The sequence below is a fragment of the Delphinapterus leucas genome, chromosome X (assembly GCF_059928025.1).
Source record: "Delphinapterus leucas isolate spDelLeu-1000000601 "Yukka" chromosome X, BTC_Dleu_Yukka2, whole genome shotgun sequence".
Classification (NCBI taxonomy): domain Eukaryota; kingdom Metazoa; phylum Chordata; class Mammalia; order Artiodactyla; family Monodontidae; genus Delphinapterus; species Delphinapterus leucas.
Window position 1 is genome coordinate 89876470 of NC_143150.1, and position 17206 is coordinate 89893675.

Sequence of the window (17206 nt, forward strand, 5' to 3'; positions counted from 1 at the left end):
AAGGGGTTGGAGGCCTGGTGGCTGGCGTTAGTGACCCTGTCTTAGGGCCGAGGCCCCTGGGGAGTGGGGAATCCTGAGGGGAGGGGCAGGGATTCTCCTCCTTCTTGGCCCTGGCTCCCAGGGGCCTTTGCCTTCATCTCTGCATGAGCTCTCCCTCCCAGAGACCAACTCTTTTTTTATTTTATTTTATTTTTTAATTTATGTCTGGAAGCCTGGCTACTCTGCATTTGGGATTGGGGATGCTGGGTGGGGCACGGTCCATGTTCAGCGTTCTAGCAACATGTGTGTGTGTGTGTAAAAGCTGTGCAGCCAAAATACCATCTGGCCAGACTGGCCCACCCACTGACTGTCTGCTCTGATTCTTTCCAACCATGAGGGATGTGCTGGGGGTGGGGAGTTTATACCATTGGAACTGGGAGGGTGGTCTCTGGCTGCAACTTTACTCTCCTTCCCCCACCCTCACCCAGCCTGTCTCCAGTTACTGTTGACCAGCCTCTCAAACTGAATGGAGCAGAAATATCTGCAGATATGTATGTGGGTGAATGTGTATGGGGTGTGGGTATGGATGAGTAGATAGATGGGAGGATGGATAAGTGGTTGGATGGACTGATTGATAAATAAGTAGAAGGTTGCATGGATTGGTGATGGATAGGTTGGGAAATAAATGGATGGTAGGTGACTGGATGAATAAATGGACAAATGGATTGCTAGGTGGATAGGTAGAGGATGGATAGGTGGGGGTATAAATGGATAGATGGATGGCTAGGGGAATGTGTGGATGGATGGGTGGGCAGATAGATGGATGAGCTAATGGGAAGAGTAAAGAGTAGGTGAATAAATGATAGAGCAATGGATAGATGGACAGATAGTTGGGTGGTGGGGGATCCATATGGGTAGGGGTAGATGGGGTGAATATACAAATGGATGAGTGAATAGGTAGGTGGATTAATGACTAAATGGACAGATGGGTGGCTAGAGGGAAGGACAGAGTAATTGGCTGTGTGAGGGGGAGAATGGATGGATAAGTGGGTGGTGGGTGGGAGGAGGGATGGACAAATGGACAAATCAGGAGTGTGATGAGCAAATGGAGGATTACATGGATGGATAAGTCCATTGAAAGGCAAAAATTGGCCCTGCATTACTGCTCCCCCATCACCACACACCTTTAATTGTTAAAGGTAAGGCGTCCTCTGTGTGCCATGCCCCTCTCACATCACTCCATTTATTGCTCCCAAAGACACTATCAAGCTGGGGTAACTCTCCATCCGACAAAGAGAAAAACAATGCAAGTCACTTGCTCAAGGACATAAGTCAGTGGCACAGCTGGGGCTTGAACCCACCCATGCCTGAGGCACTTGGTACCCAGTGCTCTTGCTACCCAGGAGCAGAGCCCTCTAGCGGAGGAGGCATGATTTGAGGCTCCTGGATGTGGACAGATGATGGAGACTGCACCTCAGAGTGGGGCCTGCCTGGGGGAGAACCTGCTATGGAGGTGGGACCTGGCTTGTCCCCATCTGTACTCCCCTTACCGCCCCCCCCGACGTTTCACATCCGCAAACAGGACAGTGCTCCAGTCCCACGGCAGCAATCTTGGTTAGAGCAGGACTCTAACCCCTCCAGCACCACTGGGGAGCAGCTTTGGGGGCCTGGCCTCTAGAAAAACACCCCCCCACCAGTTTTCCCCCACCCCCCCCTTCTCCAGCCTAGGGGGCAGGGAGGGGACACAGCGCTGCATCATTCCCCGTGGCACTCCCTGCTCTGGGGCCATTAACAGACGCCTCCCCATCGATCGGATCTGCTAAGTGCTGCTGATTCAGACGGGTGGGGGTGGGGGCCCCTGGGGGCAGAGGGGGTAGGATCTGGGCAGGAAGAGGGGGGAGTCCAGGAAGGAGGTGGGGAGAATTGGCAAAGCTCCCTGCCACCCCCATTTTCCAGATGACGCGACTGAGGCCCAACCAGCTTTGTAGGAGGCGGAGTCTCCCCAGGGTCCCTCTCAGGCAGTCCTAGGGGAGGGGGCTCTGGGAGCCACGAGGCCCCTCCCTGCCTCTCCATCTCCCCGCAAGCTCAGAGGGGCGGGGAGAGAGAGCCAGAGGAGGTGGAGAACTTGGGCAGCTCTGCAGAGTGGGGCAGGAGCTCCGGTGTTTGGTACCCCCAGCCCCACCGCTGTTGCTGCTGCTGCAGCGGGGACACAGGTGAGGACGGCCCTATGGGGAGGGGGAGGGGGCCACCAACAGTGCTGTCCTTGTCCTTCCCTGGTCCAGCCCCCAGGCCCTAGCCCATCCTGGGACAGTCCTACTGGACCTTGTCCTTCCAGAGCCTCCTTCCAGGGACCCAGCCCCCTCCTCCTGCCTGTGCTGCCTTCTCTCCCAGGCCTGGCTGTGGCTGCTTCTCCTCTTCCTCCTCACGTCCTGCTGCCGCTGCTGCTTCTGCCGCTGCCCAGCACGTACCACCAGCCCCTCGGGGTGTGGTTTCCCCAGACCAGCCCCCAACAGTGGGACGCAGCCTGATCCCGGCCTTCCTGGGCTCCTGTAAGGCCCAGGAGCCCCCCCTCCCTGCAGACACACCCAACTCCCTTTCAACACCCCACCCTGCCCTCCAACCCATTTTGAGGGGGACCCCGTCTTCCTCTTATCTTAGTCTTTTTTGATTCTCTGGATGCTCTGAGGCTATGCCCAACTTCCTTCCAGTTGAGTCCCAGCCCTGAGGGGTTCTCCAGGTCCCTTCCCTACCCCCTGAACTCTTGAGAGGGTGGACCAGGCTTTCTCAGCCCCCCTGGATACCCTTCTCTACCAGACACCTCTCAGCCTCTGAAAAATAACCTGGCCCCATATCTAACCCTTTAGATACCCCACCCCCTTCTCCAGCCCCACTAGGGGGCCCCACCTCTCCTTCCTTCCCCAGAACTCCTGTAGAGTGTGGACACTCCACCCCCAGGCTATTCTTGGCAGCTCTAGGCACTCCCAAGACACCTCTCAGCCTCTTTACAAACTCCTGGCTCTGTAGCCACCCCTTAGATGCACCAACCCCTTTCCTAGATCCACGAAGGGGCTCCAACCCCCTTATCTTCTCCCCAGAAGTCTTGAGAGTTTGGACAACCCTCCTCACCTCTCTCAGTTCCTTCAGAATCCCCCTCCAGACACTCTCAGCCTCTTGCAAACACCTCTGGTTCCATTTCTACCCCTCTGGATGCCCCGATCCCCTCTCCAACCCCACTAAGCGGTTCCAGTCCCTTCTTCCTTCCCTCAGAACTCTTGAGAGTGTGGACAACTCCCCAGTGTTTCTTGCTTCATCCTAGACACCCCCAGATACCTCTCAGGCAGTGCTGACCCCTCTAGAATCATCTCAGTCTCTAAACACTCCCTCGGATCCTTTTTGGCACCTCTAGACGCTCCTCTTCTGCTCCTCTCCATGTCCCCTAGCCCCTTCTCACTCCCTCAAGACATCGCCCTGGTCCCTCTTAGACCCTCTACATGTCCCCCAAGCCCTTGCCCATCTCTCTAGGTCCTCCTCCCGGTTCCTCTTGGCCTCTCTAGACACCCCCAGTTTCCTTGTGCGAGTGGCCCAGGGCCTCTCCAAGCCTCCACCATCCTGGAGACAGCCACATTCTCCTAAAGGCCAACCCCCCCCACAAGTCTCCGTGGGCCTGGGGCGTGGCAGGATGGCAGCAGGCGTGGCCACATGGCTGCCTTTTGCACGGGCGGCCGCGGTGGGCTGGCTGCCCCTGGCCCAGCAGCCCCTGCCCCCCGCGCCGGGGGTGAAGGCCTCTCGAGGGGATGAGGTTCTGGTGGTGAACGTGAGCGGACGGCGCTTTGAGACCTGGAAGAACACGCTCGACCGCTACCCAGACACTCTGCTGGGCAGTTCAGAAAAGGAATTCTTCTATGACGCCGACTCAGGCGAGTACTTCTTTGATCGCGACCCAGACATGTTCCGGCACGTGCTCAACTTCTACCGCACGGGCCGACTGCACTGCCCACGGCAGGAGTGCATCCAGGCCTTTGACGAAGAGCTGGCCTTCTATGGCCTGGTGCCTGAGCTCGTGGGCGACTGCTGCCTCGAAGAGTACCGGGACCGCAAGAAGGAGAACGCCGAGCGCCTGGCGGAGGACGAGGAGGCCGAGCAGGCCGGGGACGGCCCATCCCTGCCGGCTGGCAGCTCCCTGCGGCAGCAGCTCTGGCGGGCCTTCGAGAACCCACACACGAGCACCGCAGCCCTCGTTTTCTACTACGTTACCGGCTTTTTCATCGCTGTGTCGGTCATCGCCAACGTGGTTGAGACCATTCCGTGCCGCGGCCCTGCACGGCGGCCCCCGAGGGAGCAGCCCTGTGGCGAGCGCTTCCCGCTGGCCTTTTTCTGCATGGACACGGCCTGTGTACTCATATTCACAGGTGAATACCTTCTGCGGCTGTTCGCGGCCCCTAGCCGTTGCCGCTTCCTGCGGAGTGTAATGAGCCTCATCGACGTGGTGGCCATCCTGCCCTACTACATCGGGCTCCTCGTGCCCAAGAACGAAGATGTCTCGGGCGCCTTTGTCACCCTGCGGGTGTTCCGGGTGTTCCGTATCTTCAAGTTCTCCAGGCACTCACAGGGCTTGCGGATTCTGGGCTACACACTCAAGAGCTGTGCCTCTGAGCTGGGCTTTCTCCTCTTTTCCCTTACCATGGCCATCATCATCTTCGCCACTGTTATGTTTTATGCCGAGAAGGGCACAAACAAGACCAACTTTACTAGCATCCCCGCGGCCTTCTGGTATACCATTGTCACCATGACCACACTTGGGTGAGTGCAGACCCTGTGTGGGGAGCTGCCCGATCAGTCAATTACACTCACCTTTTCTGTAAAATTAAAAAGGTTAGATAAATGATCTCTCTCTCTCTATTTGAACTTCAATTTGGTCATCTTTAAAAAGTGAGGGAGTTGGATTAATCTCCAAATCCCTCCCAGCTCTGACAATGCCTTAATTTTCAGGTCAGGAGACTTGGGTTCAACGATGGTCTTAGCTGCACTCTTTCTGTTGACCTTGTTTTCTCTGGGCTAGTTTTCCCCTCTGCAAAATGAGAAATGATGATCCCTTCAACATCCAGAGGGGATTCAGTGACATCATGGTTATGAAAGTTATCTGAATGTTTCTGGTGCAGGATAAATAGATACTCGCTTTCTATCACGCCTTTTTCCATCTTGAGGACCCATGTCTCCCAACCCTTTAGATTCATCTGCTGTGTGGGGCACTACCTCTGTGGCTCCGTGATTCCTTGATGTTTCCCCAGAACAAGATATTTTCAGCATCATTTTTTTTTTTTTTACTGCCAGTCCTTGAGAGGAAATGGGATAAACGCATCAAATGAAATCATCAAACTCATGTTGTTCTTAAAGACACTGTCTAGGGCAGATAACTGTGGTCCTTTTCTAAATTCCTATCACTGGGATTAGGTATGCAGTTGCTGCTCAGTATCTGTTGAACGGGTACATTGGGATTACTCAGGACCTTAGTAGTAGAACAGAAAAATTGATTTGAGGTTTCTAAGAAGTAGAAATTAACTCTGGTTGGAGTTTCAGGATTGTATTGACAAATACTGAGCACTGAGGACAGGTTGGAACTGGGTATTTTGATATCCTTTTATCCTATTCAGTCCTCACAACAACCCTGGGAGGATGTCTCATAGTTGAGGACACAGAGAGAGATGATACATCACAGAGCCAGAAATGGCCAAGCTGGAGAGACTTTTAAATGAGTCAAAGTAAAGAAATAAGGAAGAGGCATCCTGGGGGAGGGGGTGGGGGCAAAGGCCTAGAGGCTGAAGACTGCAGAGGCTGCATTTCTTTGGAGGGGATCTGATTGGTCCTGTGGTTAGAACAAGAGTATGCTGTGTGATTTTGAGCAAATCAGTTATGGAACCTTGCTGAGCTTCACTCCCCCCACCCCCAACCAGACAAGTTGGTAAGATTGGCTCTGCTTCATCTCCATGGGAGGGGGGGTGGTATGGAGGAAGGGAGGGAGGAGTTTCAAGGCTCCCCCCTATTTTTTTATATGAGGACAGTTTCAAGGCTTCCCCTGGGGGAATAAGACGGGGTGCTACCTAGAGAAGGTAAGACAGACACAAGCAAAACCAACAGAGCACTGCTCCCAGGACTCAGAGCCCCTTAGCTGGCTTGTGGTGGTGGGACTCTCTCTCCGGGAGGCTATATTTACTGCCTCTGACTTCCTCCTTCCCCCCTATGCTTGGTATTAATAGATTTCCAGCTGACTCAGATGCCCGGTGCATGGCTTGGATGGGGGCAGCAGACAGTAGGGGCTGAGGGCCCATTTCTCATTTGACCCCCACTGGTGGCCAGAGAGGTCGTTCCCCAATTTTTGCAGAGCAAGAAACTGAGACCAGAGAGTTTGAGTGCCTGGCCAGGGTCGCAGAGTGAGTCAAGTTGGATGGGATGCAGTGGGGGACGGAGGGGTGGGTGGGTATTTTTCTTGACCTTGGCTTACCTCCCCCGGCCCCAGCTATGGAGACATGGTGCCCAGCACCATTGCTGGCAAGATTTTCGGATCCATCTGCTCACTCAGTGGCGTCTTGGTCATTGCTCTGCCTGTGCCAGTCATTGTGTCCAACTTTAGCCGCATCTACCACCAGAACCAGCGTGCTGACAAGCGCCGAGCACAGCAGGTAACTGCGCCTTCCATCTGAGTACCTCCTATTCCCCACACCCCAAGCCAGTCTACTCTTATGTTTGCCTACCTGACCTTCTATCTCCTCCTCTCTCTGTAGAAGGTGCGCTTGGCAAGGATCCGGTTGGCAAAGAGTGGTACCACCAACGCCTTCCTGCAGTACAAGCAGAACGGGGGTCTTGAGGTGGAGAGGGGCCTGGATTGGGGTGGGAGGAGAGCAGTGACGGGAGGAGGAAGGTGCTGACCTCATCCCTCTGCTCTATCCACTCCAGGACAGCAGCAGGGGGGAAGAACAGGCGCTGTGTGTCAGGAACCGTTCTGCTTTTGAGCAGCAACATCACCACTTGCTGCATTGTCTAGAGAAGACAACGGTGAGGCCTAATGAGAGGTGGTGTGGCAGAATGAAGGGGGTCCCTTTGCCAGCAAGCCAGCTCCCTCCTGGGATGGGAGGCTCACTACTAATTGTGGAAATCACACAGGGCTTCCCGGAAGAGGCCCCAGTAGAGCTGAGCCTTGAAGGATGGGCAAGGGAAGGGAAGAGAGAGCGACTTACAGAAAGGAAGGAATGGCCTAAGCAAAAGCCTGGGGGTGAGGTCAGCTTCCTTGTGGTGCCCTGTGACCATGCCTCCCTTCTGCCCACAGTGCCATGAGTTCACAGATGAGCTAACCTTCAGTGAGGCCCTGGGCGCTGTCTCGCTGGGTGGCCGCACCAGCCGCAGCACTTCCGTGTCCTCCCAGCCAGTGGGGCCTGGCAGCCTGCTATCCTCTTGCTGCCCCCGCAGAGCCAAGCGCCGTGCCATCCGCCTTGCCAACTCCACTGCCTCGGTCAGCCATGGCAGCATGCAGGAGCTGGACACGCTGGCAGGGCTGCAGAGGAGCCCTGCCCCTCAGAGGTAAGCATGCTGACCTGCTGTGCAACCCCTCTCCCGGGGAAGCTCAGAGCTTGGACCAAGGGGTCTGAGATTTCATGACTCCAGGCCTCCTAGCAAGTCAAGCTCAAACCCAAACTCCTCCATGCTGGAAGCTTGGGCTTATCTTGTCTGGAACTCCTCATTTTTCATTTGTACTTTCAATAAACATTTATTGAGCATCTCCTGTATGCTAGGCACAATTTGGGGCATTTTGGAATTCACTTTAGTTTAGGAGTTTAGTTCAATTTTGGCAGTGAATAGAACAGACAGAAATCCTGACCTTATGGAACTTCTATTCTAGTGAGATGAGACAGTTAAAAAACAAATACACAGATGATGCAGTGTGTTAAGTGCCAAGGAGAAAAATAAATCAGGGATGGGGGATCGAGAGTGTAGAACAGTGTGTGATGCAGTTTTAACAGTGTGGTCGGGGAAGGTTTTGCTGAGGTGACATCTGAGCTGAGATCTGAAGAAGGAGAGGGAATGAGCCATGTGGATACCTAGAGGGAGAGCTTTCCAGGCAGAGCAAACAGCCTGTGCAAAGGTCCTGAGGCAGGAATGGGTCTGCATGTTAGAGACACAGCCAGGAAGCTTCTGTAAGTAGAGTGGAGTGAGTGAGGGGGAGAGTGGTAGGAGGTAAAATCAGAAAGGAACAAGGACCAGATTGTGTAGATCTTACAGTAGACTGTTGTGAGGACTCTGGCACTGCAAGGAGTAAGCACAATAGATAACACTTTTATGTGTGTGCTCATTATGTTGCAGACACTACTCTGAGCATTTTGTATCATTTATTATCTTATTTAATCTCCACAACATCTCTGTGAGGTAGAAAACATTGTTATTCCCATGCTACAGATGAGAGAAGAGAGGTTTAGAGTGGTTGAGGTGGGATCAGGACTATTTGACTCCAGAGCCCTCACTCTGCACCACCATAATTAAGGGTGCAGGGGAAGCATTTAGCACAGTGCCAGGGACCTAGTAGGCACTCAGTAAATGTCATGATCGCCGTGGCAAGTATTAAAATGACTTTTTAAGAACCTTCCATCTTCCCACCCTTATCCACAGCCGCTCAAGCCTCAATGCCAAGCCCCATGACAGCCTTGACTTGAACTGCGACAGCCGGGACTTCGTGGCTGCCATCATCAGTATCCCCACCCCTCCTGCCAACACCCCAGATGAGAGCCAACCTTCCTCCCCTGGCGGTGGTGGCAGTGGGGCCAGCAGCACCCTCAGGAACTCCAGCCTGGGTACCCCTTGCCTCCTTCCCGAGACTGTCAAGATCTCTTCCCTATGAGGGATGGGCCTGCCCATCCAGAGTGCTCTCCCAATTCTTGGGGGCTCCCTTCCAAAGCCATATTTTGGGGACGCAGAGAAGGGCAGCCTGGGGACCCCTTCTGCCCCCCACTGAGAACTATGCAATGGAGTTTCATGGAATGGCCCACCTGGTGGGGAAATAGCCAGGGAAAGGGAAACTTCCTCTACCCCAGACAGTTTTCCCTGTGGGAGGTGAAGCACTGGGCTTCCTCAGGCCCCCAGCCTCCTTGCCCCAGCACACTGGGACTGGCCCCTCTACCCAAGCGGGCCTCCTGCATGCTCCTCCCCTCAGGAGTTCTGGCCCAAGAAGAAGAGGTGAAACTTCCTCTTCTCTCTGGCTGAGCTGTGGAGGTTTGGGGGTTCATAGAAGAGAACCCTCACTTCTGATCTGGCCTCTAGAAGAAGTCCCCACCCTCCACCGGGCCCAACAACTCTCAAATTCCGAAGCTTGGAATGCAACCACAGGCTTCATGGGCTGTGGCCTCAGCAGTGACCTTGGTTCAGGGGTCAGGCTGCCTTTCCCAACACACACAGATAGCACAAACACCACCCCCCTTCCCTGGCTGCTGGAAATGGGTCCCCGCAAGCCCGTCCTCCACTGGGTCCCCAGCAAACTCCAGCAATAGCAGCTGCTGCTGTGACATTATGCAAAGCCTCTGCCCAGTTTGCTGCAATATTTACATCTGCCCTAATCATAGGGGCCACCTCTAACTACTCCTCCTTCTCTCTTCTCTGGCTTGCTTCCTTCCTGGGTTGGGCTGGAGTCTGGACTGGCTGAGATAAAAGCCTGGCAGCTGGCGAGAGCTGGGCTGTGTTTGGAGATCATGGGCTGATTCCATGTTCTTGGGCAGGAGTCCAGAAGCGGCAGGGGCTGAGGCCTGGGTTGTTCCTGAGCTCTGGGAGCTGGAGGAGGCAGGAGGAACTTCTTGATCTCCTCCTCCTCCCCCACAATGCCTTTTCACATATCCCTCTCTCTTCTCCCTCTTCGGTCACCTTCAGGAACTCTGTCTGCTCTCAGGCTGAAATCTGGCATCATCTCAGGTTCCCTGTCCCCAGCACTGTCCCTGTGGAGCTGGTGGCTGACAAAGATGTAGTTTCCATCAGTCAATAAAACCTGAGAGGAGAGACAAGGATGAGCACCTCCTGGCTCTGTGGGTTTGGGGGCTGGGTTGGGCTGGAGGGGTTGAAAATACTCCAATTTCAATTCCTTTTAACTAGTAGAAGGGCTGTTAGGGGAAATGTATGGGAGGTGGATGGTTGCTGGTGTGTTTTGGAAGATGGGGATCTAGGAGAAATGAAAGAGGGTGGTCGAAGAGGTGAATCTGCAGCCAGTGAGGTAGGCTAGGAGGTCCTGAGACATGCCCCATGGACATAATCTGCTCTAGCCCCCTCACTCACAGATGGGGAAACTGAGACCCAAAGCAGCACACGCTTGGTTAGAGGAGACTTGAACCCAGGCTTCCTGACAGCAAACAGCTCTGAACTGAACCCTGATGAAAAGCATCTCTCAGTTTGGCGAATTCCCCTTCCCTGTGGATGTCCCCTACCTGTATTCTCTCTTCTGGACTACTGGATATACTAGACTAGTGTAACTGAGCTCTGTGGAGCACAGAGAAGACAGACCTTGGATTCAGGTTGACCTGGATTCCAGTCCCTGGGTGAGAGAATCACTTATCTTCTCTTGCCTCAGGTTGCTAATCTGTGAAATAATCATTCATCCATTCACCAAATATTTATTAACTGCATATCATGTGCTAGCCCTAGGGGTACAAAAATGGGCAAAGTAGACATCATCTCTGATCTGCAGAGGTGAGCATGGAAGGCAATTAAGCAATTACAACATAGTGTAGTAGAACCAAGATTAGTGGATTACAGAAGCATATAGATGGCAAGAGAACCTAACCTGGCCGAACAATGAGTTGAAGTTAGCCAGGCAAAAGACAAAAGAGTGAAAATGTTTTAGGCAGAGGGAACAGCATGTGCAATGGCCTGGAGGTTAGAGCGCCAGCTCAGGGCCTTGGGAAACTGAAGGGGTTCAGCACAGCTAGTGAGGAGAGTGTGAGACTGTGACGAGGGTGAGGATGTAGAAGTAGGCCAGATCACAAAAGGCCTTTGAAGCTATGATACAGATGTGGACTTCATCCTAAGGATAATGGGGACCTCTGAAGGCTTATAAACAGGAAAGTCATCGCTAGTTTTGTATTTCAGAAGGACTATTCTGGCTGTGGGGAGTGGGTTATAGAGAACCAGTCCTGGAGGGAGGAAGAACAGTGAGGAGGCTTTTGCAGTTGCCGAGTTGGCAGGTGAGGTGATAGTGGCTTAGACGGGATAGTGGCAGTAAGAGTTGGAAAGTCAAGAGATTTCAGAGATAGGACTGGCAAGATTTAGGATTGACAGGTATGTGGGAGTTGAGGAAGAGGGAGCAGTCAGGGTTGACTCCCAGGTTTCTGCCTTGGGCAAAGGCTGGAGGGGGTGCCATTCATTCACTGTCAAAGGGAACATCAAAGCTGTTGAGCACACAGTAACAGGCACATAGTAAGTACTTGGTGAAGGTTAACTACAATTATTATCATAAGTTCAGTTTTAGATGTGTAGTGCTGGACAAATATTGAGTAGGAAGTGGGATACATGGATCAAGTGAGATGGTCCTGAGAAGATTCAATGTGATAATGTGCACAGGCATTTGGCACAGTGTCCTAAACACAGTAAGCCCAGTAAACGTGAGTCTTCTCCTCCCATTAAGTCTCATGAGCAGAAAACACCACCATAGTCTGTTTATTACCAACACCCTTCAGGGAAGAACTTCAACTAGGGTTGGCATCTGAAGGGAGAAGTTTAGGTGGCACTCAGAAGAGCTTTCTGATGGCCTGTATATGGCTTGGCTCCTAAGACTGGCAGGGAGCCCTCACCTCTCACAACAACTTCTCGGTTCATGAGCTCATCTCAACTCCATAACTACTCCCTGAGGTAGTCTGGGCAGGCATTATCATTCCCGTTTTACACATGGGTAACCTCAAATTTGAGACACAATGACCTCCTCAAGGTCATACAGTTGGTAATGGTCCACCGTGCCTGGGACTGAGGTCTTCCTGACTCCAAAGCCTGGGATTCTTTCCACTGCACTGCAGTGCAGACTAATTTATTGAGCACTTACTAGATGCCAGGCACAGCACCAGACGCTTTGCAAGCATTAACATCTGATCCTTAAATTGGGATTATCATTGCCATTTTACAGAGAAGTAGAAATTGAGGATGGGGTGGGTGTTAAATGACTTGCCAGATATCCCTCAGAAGGGGCACAGCTAGGATTAGCTTGTAGCTCTCCATCCGTTCAGTAGCAGGAATTTTACCAACCTTATTGCGAGACGCTGGTTGCTGACAGAGCTGGTTTATAAACTTTGCTCAATTCAGGTAAACACCATTGGGGGGACTTGTGGGGGTGGGGAAAGGCTGTGCCGCGCCTGCGCGCTAGCCACAGGGGCGGGGAGGTCAACACGAGGGCAGCGGTGCGCCGGTGCCAGAGTGGGCGTGTCTGCTTCCCAAACACCCACTGTCCCAATGGTGCATGTCTGTCCCAAGGTTGGCCCGTTCGACTTGAGTGGTGGCATGTCTTAACCAATCACTGCAGAACCCGGCCTGTTGCCAGGGTGAAGCTGTGCCCGCCTCTCTACCGGAGGCGGATTTCTGGTGGGTGGAAACGGAAGTGATGCTTCACGGGCTAGCTAACCTCTGGGAGTGTTGATATTTTCCAGTCAGTCCGGCTGACTGGGGCCAAGTTGGAAGCCCGGAAGGGAGGCGATTTAAAAACTCGTGCACGGGGCAGGCCACGCTGTCCTGTTGCAGTGCCCCCGCCTGCAAGTCAGAGCCTCGGGGAGACAAGAGCACGACGGTACGAAGAGGAAAGGCAAGGAACAAGGGTGCCGACTTTGACTGAAATCTGAGACAGAGGGCAGGGGGAGGGCGCTCGTTCGCTTCTGATTGGCTCGTGGGCATCATCGAGGACCCACGCAACCGCTTCGATTGGTTGGTGCCCTCAATTGTTGTGGCGGCGGCGAAGATTTTGCCCACGTACTTCCGAGCGAGAGGCGGGGCTGTGCCCCGGCGCGCCTGCGCAACGCCCCGGGCCCCACCCGGTAGTGCAAGAACCTGCGAGGGGGCGGGGCGAAGAGGTGCTTGTTTTGGTTCTGTTTCCTTTGAAGCCGAAGGCCGGAACGAGCATAGCAATAAACTTGCTGGGCTTGGAGAGAAGGCTACGACAAGCTCGCCGCGGTGCCTTCATCTTGGACTTCACATCCGGGTTCTCCGGCCGCGTGACCCGCGCGCCGCCGACGTTCGAAAACCGGTGCCTCGATCTCTTTATCCGGGGCCCGGCGATCCCGTCGTGCTTCGCGCACCACTGTAGCCCCCCTCATCCGGGTCCTCTCCCGGCGTGCCCCGCGCCGAGTTTGGTGGGGGGTACTCGGCGGTGCCGCCATGACTATTCTCCCCAAAAAGAAACCACCGCCTCCCGACGCCGACCCCGCCAACGAGCCGCCGCCGCCCGGGCCGCTGCCCCCGGCGCCTCGCCGCGGCGGGGGTGTAGGCGTGGGCGGCGGCGGCACGGGTGTGGGCGGCAGTGATCGTGACCGTGACTCGGGAGTCGGCGCCCGTCCTCGAGCCTCGCCACCGCCTCAGGGCCCGCTCCCGGGGCCACCGGGTGCCCTCCATCGCTGGGCGCTGGCCGTGCAGCCTGGCGCCGTGGCGGGACCCCGGCCACAGCAGGCCTCTCCTCCTCCTTGCGGGGGCCCCGGCGGTCCCGGCGGCGGTCCCGGTGACGCGTTGGGTGCTACAGCAACGGGCGTGGGCGCGGCGGGCGTGGTGGTGGGCGTGGGCAGTGCCGTGGGCGTGGGCGGCTGCTGCTCTGGGCCGGGTCACAGCAAGCGGCGGCGTCAAGCCCCTGGGGTTGGCGCGGTTGGCGGGGCCAGTCCTGAGCGTGAGGAGGTCGGCGCAGGTTACAACAGTGAGGATGAGTATGAAGCGGCTGCAGCGCGCATCGAGGCCATGGACCCCGCCACCGTCGAGCAGGTATGGGCGGGGGGTGACGGGTGACTGGGTGTGGTGGACGGGATGCCCAGACTGCGTAGGGACCCAAGGAAGACTATTTGAGATCACTCCAAGGGGCCTTTGTCTTCTCTCAGCCTGGCACTCTTTTCTCTGGTAGTGGGGGTGTGAGAGACCCTATTTCCCCCCCCCAAGGACTTGGGGTTAGAGGCCCCAGATAAGATGGAGGACTTAAAAGTGGGGTCTGTGATGTCTTCTAGGGCCGTAGTTGTCATTCTGGGCCCAGGGACCTCTTCGTGTAGGGCCAATAGGTAGGAACTCCCCAGGAGAGACAGGCAAGATGGAATGCCTCCTGAGAGGGGAGTCTCATGACTCTCCAGAGGACCTTGGTCTGTGTTCAGTGACTTGAGATTTCTTCTCCTCTGGGATAAGAGTCTAAGGCTTCTTCTCCAGGGAATACAAGTAAGGTGGAGATCTCAGAGATATGAGTGTCCCCAAGATACCAAAACCGTTTCAGGGGTCTGAGACACTCTATATAGGACAACCCCCTTCTCTTTCTCAGGGGGATACAGCACAGGACCACGCAGCAGTGGGGTCTGAGACTCCCTCTTCTAGAAGTCAAGGGCCTGACACACACACATACATACCCCCCTAAGATCCCCTTCCCTATGGGAACAAGGGTCAAAACCAACACCCTGGGACCAGAAAGTCTACTAGGGTACATGAGATTCATCCCCTTCTAAGTGACAAGGGTCTGTGCTTTCTCTAAGAGGTCTGAGACCTCTTTGGAGACAAGAGTCTGAATTTCTCTCTAGGAGCTTAAGCTATTTTTAAGGTCTAGACACCCGCCCCCCCAGCACCAGGCCTGAACCTTTCTTCAAGAAAATAGGACTCACTGTTTCGGATACTGGAACCTAGGATTGCTCCTGCTTATGGACTGGGGCTTTCAGAGACTGGGTCTGAAGCCTCTTCAGGAGACTGATACCCCTCCACAGAGGTCTTTAGGGGACTTTTCTCCTCAGGGAGTGGTCTGAGAATTCTCTTTGGGCATCTGAGACACTGTGCCAAGGACTCTTGAGCTTTCCCTCAAGGACAAGAGATGCATACATACCCCAGTGGCCAGTGTGTCTCTAGAGGTGAGGTCCAAGCTTCCCCCTCAAGGAACTTAAGGTACTCCTCAGGAGCAGGAGGTCTCCCCTGACCAGATTTGAGCCCTGAGACCCTTCCCTTGGGGCATGGGTAGAGTCCCTGGGGAATAGGGTTCCGCATCTCCCCTCATGAGTTTGAACTTTCTCTCAGCATACGTGTACCCCAGTTTTAGAGGCGTTTTGGGGGCATAAGATTTCATGCCTTGAGGACTTGAGCCTAAGCCCCCCTTCCACTTTGAACTAAGTCCTGCGGGCTGCTCATTACTCTTGGGGACATGGGTAAGGTGGGATTCTGGGGGAAAGAGTCTGAGCCTCCTCGCAGAGGCCTGAGCTTCCCCTCTGGGACAAGAGATCCTTCACCTTAGGGAGGGGCTTGAGCTCCCCCCTTGGGTATGAGGCTCCTCCTCCCCTCCCTTCTCCCCCAACCAGGCAATCCTTTCTCACCAGGGAGAGGGACGGGAAGTCCTCCCCAATGTGGCCTGAGGCCTCCCCCATTGGACAGAAGGACCTGGATGCTTTTCACAGTCATAAGAACTCCCTACCTGAGCCTGCTCAGGCTAGGAAGTTCTCCTTACTTTCTGTGAGAAAGGTGTCAGGTACTGGGGACATGAGGACTGAGGCCTACCCTCAAGAGCTAGGAGATGTGTTGAGTCTCTCCCTGACCCAGCTATGCTTCTAATTTCCTGGATCAGGGAAATATTCTGAGCTTCCTGAATTTCTTTCAATAAGCTTTTTTCTTCCCAGAGACAGGGAAGGGGTTTGGGACATCCCCACTGCAGGAAATTCTCCACCCACATTCCTCTCCCTCTTGGTTCAGGTAAATCTTTGTGTACTTCACGGGGGCCAGGGCCAGGGCCTGGTTTTGAGCTCCTGTTCTTGTTCCCTTTCCATGCATTACTACTTCTCCAGGCAGGATAAATCATCTGCCAGGGTGAGGACCAGGAGTTATTTCTTCTCACTGGTTGCAGTAAAGTGTGCCTTTCCTTCTCCACAGAAACGAGGAGTCCCAGGAACAGAGAGAAAGTCATGTGCTGCCATGGTGACTAGAAAGACACCTCCTTACATCCCCTTTGCATCTCCTGGGCTAGGAGTCCCTCCCTTGTAATTGTTCCCATAAGAACATGGAAGTAAAGCTCTGTGGTTGCACGATACCTTCCCTTCCCAATGACGGAGGAGAGGCTTCATGTCCTCCCACTTCTTGGGACAAAGGGAGGAAGAAGATACTTCTTTTTGCTTCACCTGGTTGAACTTGGGGATGAAAAGAGGGGAGATTCTTCCTGCAGCCCTAGGCTTAGTCCTGAACCGTCACTGGGGGCATTTGTAACCTGGAGGCCAATTAGATCCTTGGGAAAGAGGGGAGTTGTTGAGAGGGAGCCCAGATGGTGAATCTGGTCCTTGTGACTACTCAGACTTATTGTCTGTCCTGGTGCTGTTACTGTATCTACTGCCTTTAGGAGCCCTTTTGACACCCTGGGGGTCCCAGTGCTAGGAAGGTGGTGTTGTCAGGGGTTTCCTTTCCCAGGTATGGCTGCCTTGCCGAGAGTCTCCCCTCTGAAAAGAATGGCTTGAGAGCGTCCTGAGCTTGAGGACGCCACAGAGCATTTTGTGAAGGGGGCCCGTGTGCTGAAGTGGTGGGAGAGGGTGGACCTGACACTGAAGCCAGGATGCCTGGGTTCCCACCCTGGCTCTGATGGGGCTTTTCTGGATGAACCAGAATAGGTCTGCCTGTGCTCTCTGGGCCACAGTTTTCTCTTTGGTCAGGTAAGGAGCTGGTGAGGTATTGTTTAGCTTTGGGATTTTAGGGAGCTCACACCAAAGCCCTTTGGGCCTGGAGGTGACAGGGAACAGTAGGTGTCTTTCGAGGCAGAACTGGGTTCCTCTCCTCTCTCCCCTGCCTCTGTGTTCCCTCTCAACCATCCAAGCTTGGTGGTCAGGACAAGTCGCCTGGTCAGTGTGAGGCTCAGGGTTGGCAGACAGTGATTTTTGTGGCCAGCTATGCTGTGGTGAATAAGCTCGGGGGTTGCCTGTTGGGAGACCTCTTGGATGGTTTGGAGGTAGGGTTATGTGTAGAAAAAGTTTAGGCTTTGGAGCTGGCAGGCCTGAGTTCAAATCCCAGGATCTCCTGCTTAGCTGCC

The 17206-nt window shown here is 54.4% G+C and overlaps 2 protein-coding genes across 5 annotated transcripts in view; both read left to right on the forward strand.

Moving 5' to 3' along the window:
- Nucleotides 1–1653: 1653 nt before the first annotated feature.
- On the forward strand, nucleotides 1654–9994 carry KCND1 (potassium voltage-gated channel subfamily D member 1). Of its 2 annotated transcripts, XM_089904579.1 has the most exons (8): nucleotides 1654–4779; nucleotides 6494–6656; nucleotides 6759–6842; nucleotides 6931–7029; nucleotides 7301–7551; nucleotides 8635–8816; nucleotides 8979–8985; nucleotides 9889–9994. In XM_089904579.1, exons 1-8 carry the CDS (start codon nucleotides 3659–3661, stop codon nucleotides 9992–9994), a joined length of 2013 nt encoding a protein of 670 aa, XP_089760705.1. In that variant the 5' UTR covers nucleotides 1654–3658. The 2 variants fall into 2 exon arrangements, with proteins under 2 accessions (XP_089760705.1, XP_022419498.1); XM_022563790.3 differs by lacking the exon at nucleotides 9889–9994 and having other exon boundaries at nucleotides 8635–9783.
- Nucleotides 9995–12595: 2601 nt separating this feature from the next.
- OTUD5 (OTU deubiquitinase 5) overlaps nucleotides 12596–17206 on the forward strand; it is a 28144-nt gene continuing 23533 nt past the window's right edge. For 2 of the 3 annotated variants that reach the window (XM_022563801.3, XM_022563804.3), the window contains exon 1: nucleotides 12596–13947. In XM_022563801.3, coding sequence (XP_022419509.1) covers nucleotides 13357–13947 — 591 coding nt within the window. In that variant the 5' untranslated portion in view covers nucleotides 12596–13356. The remainder of the gene's footprint in view (nucleotides 13948–17206) is intronic. The other variant, XM_022563803.3, reaches the window with a different exon arrangement.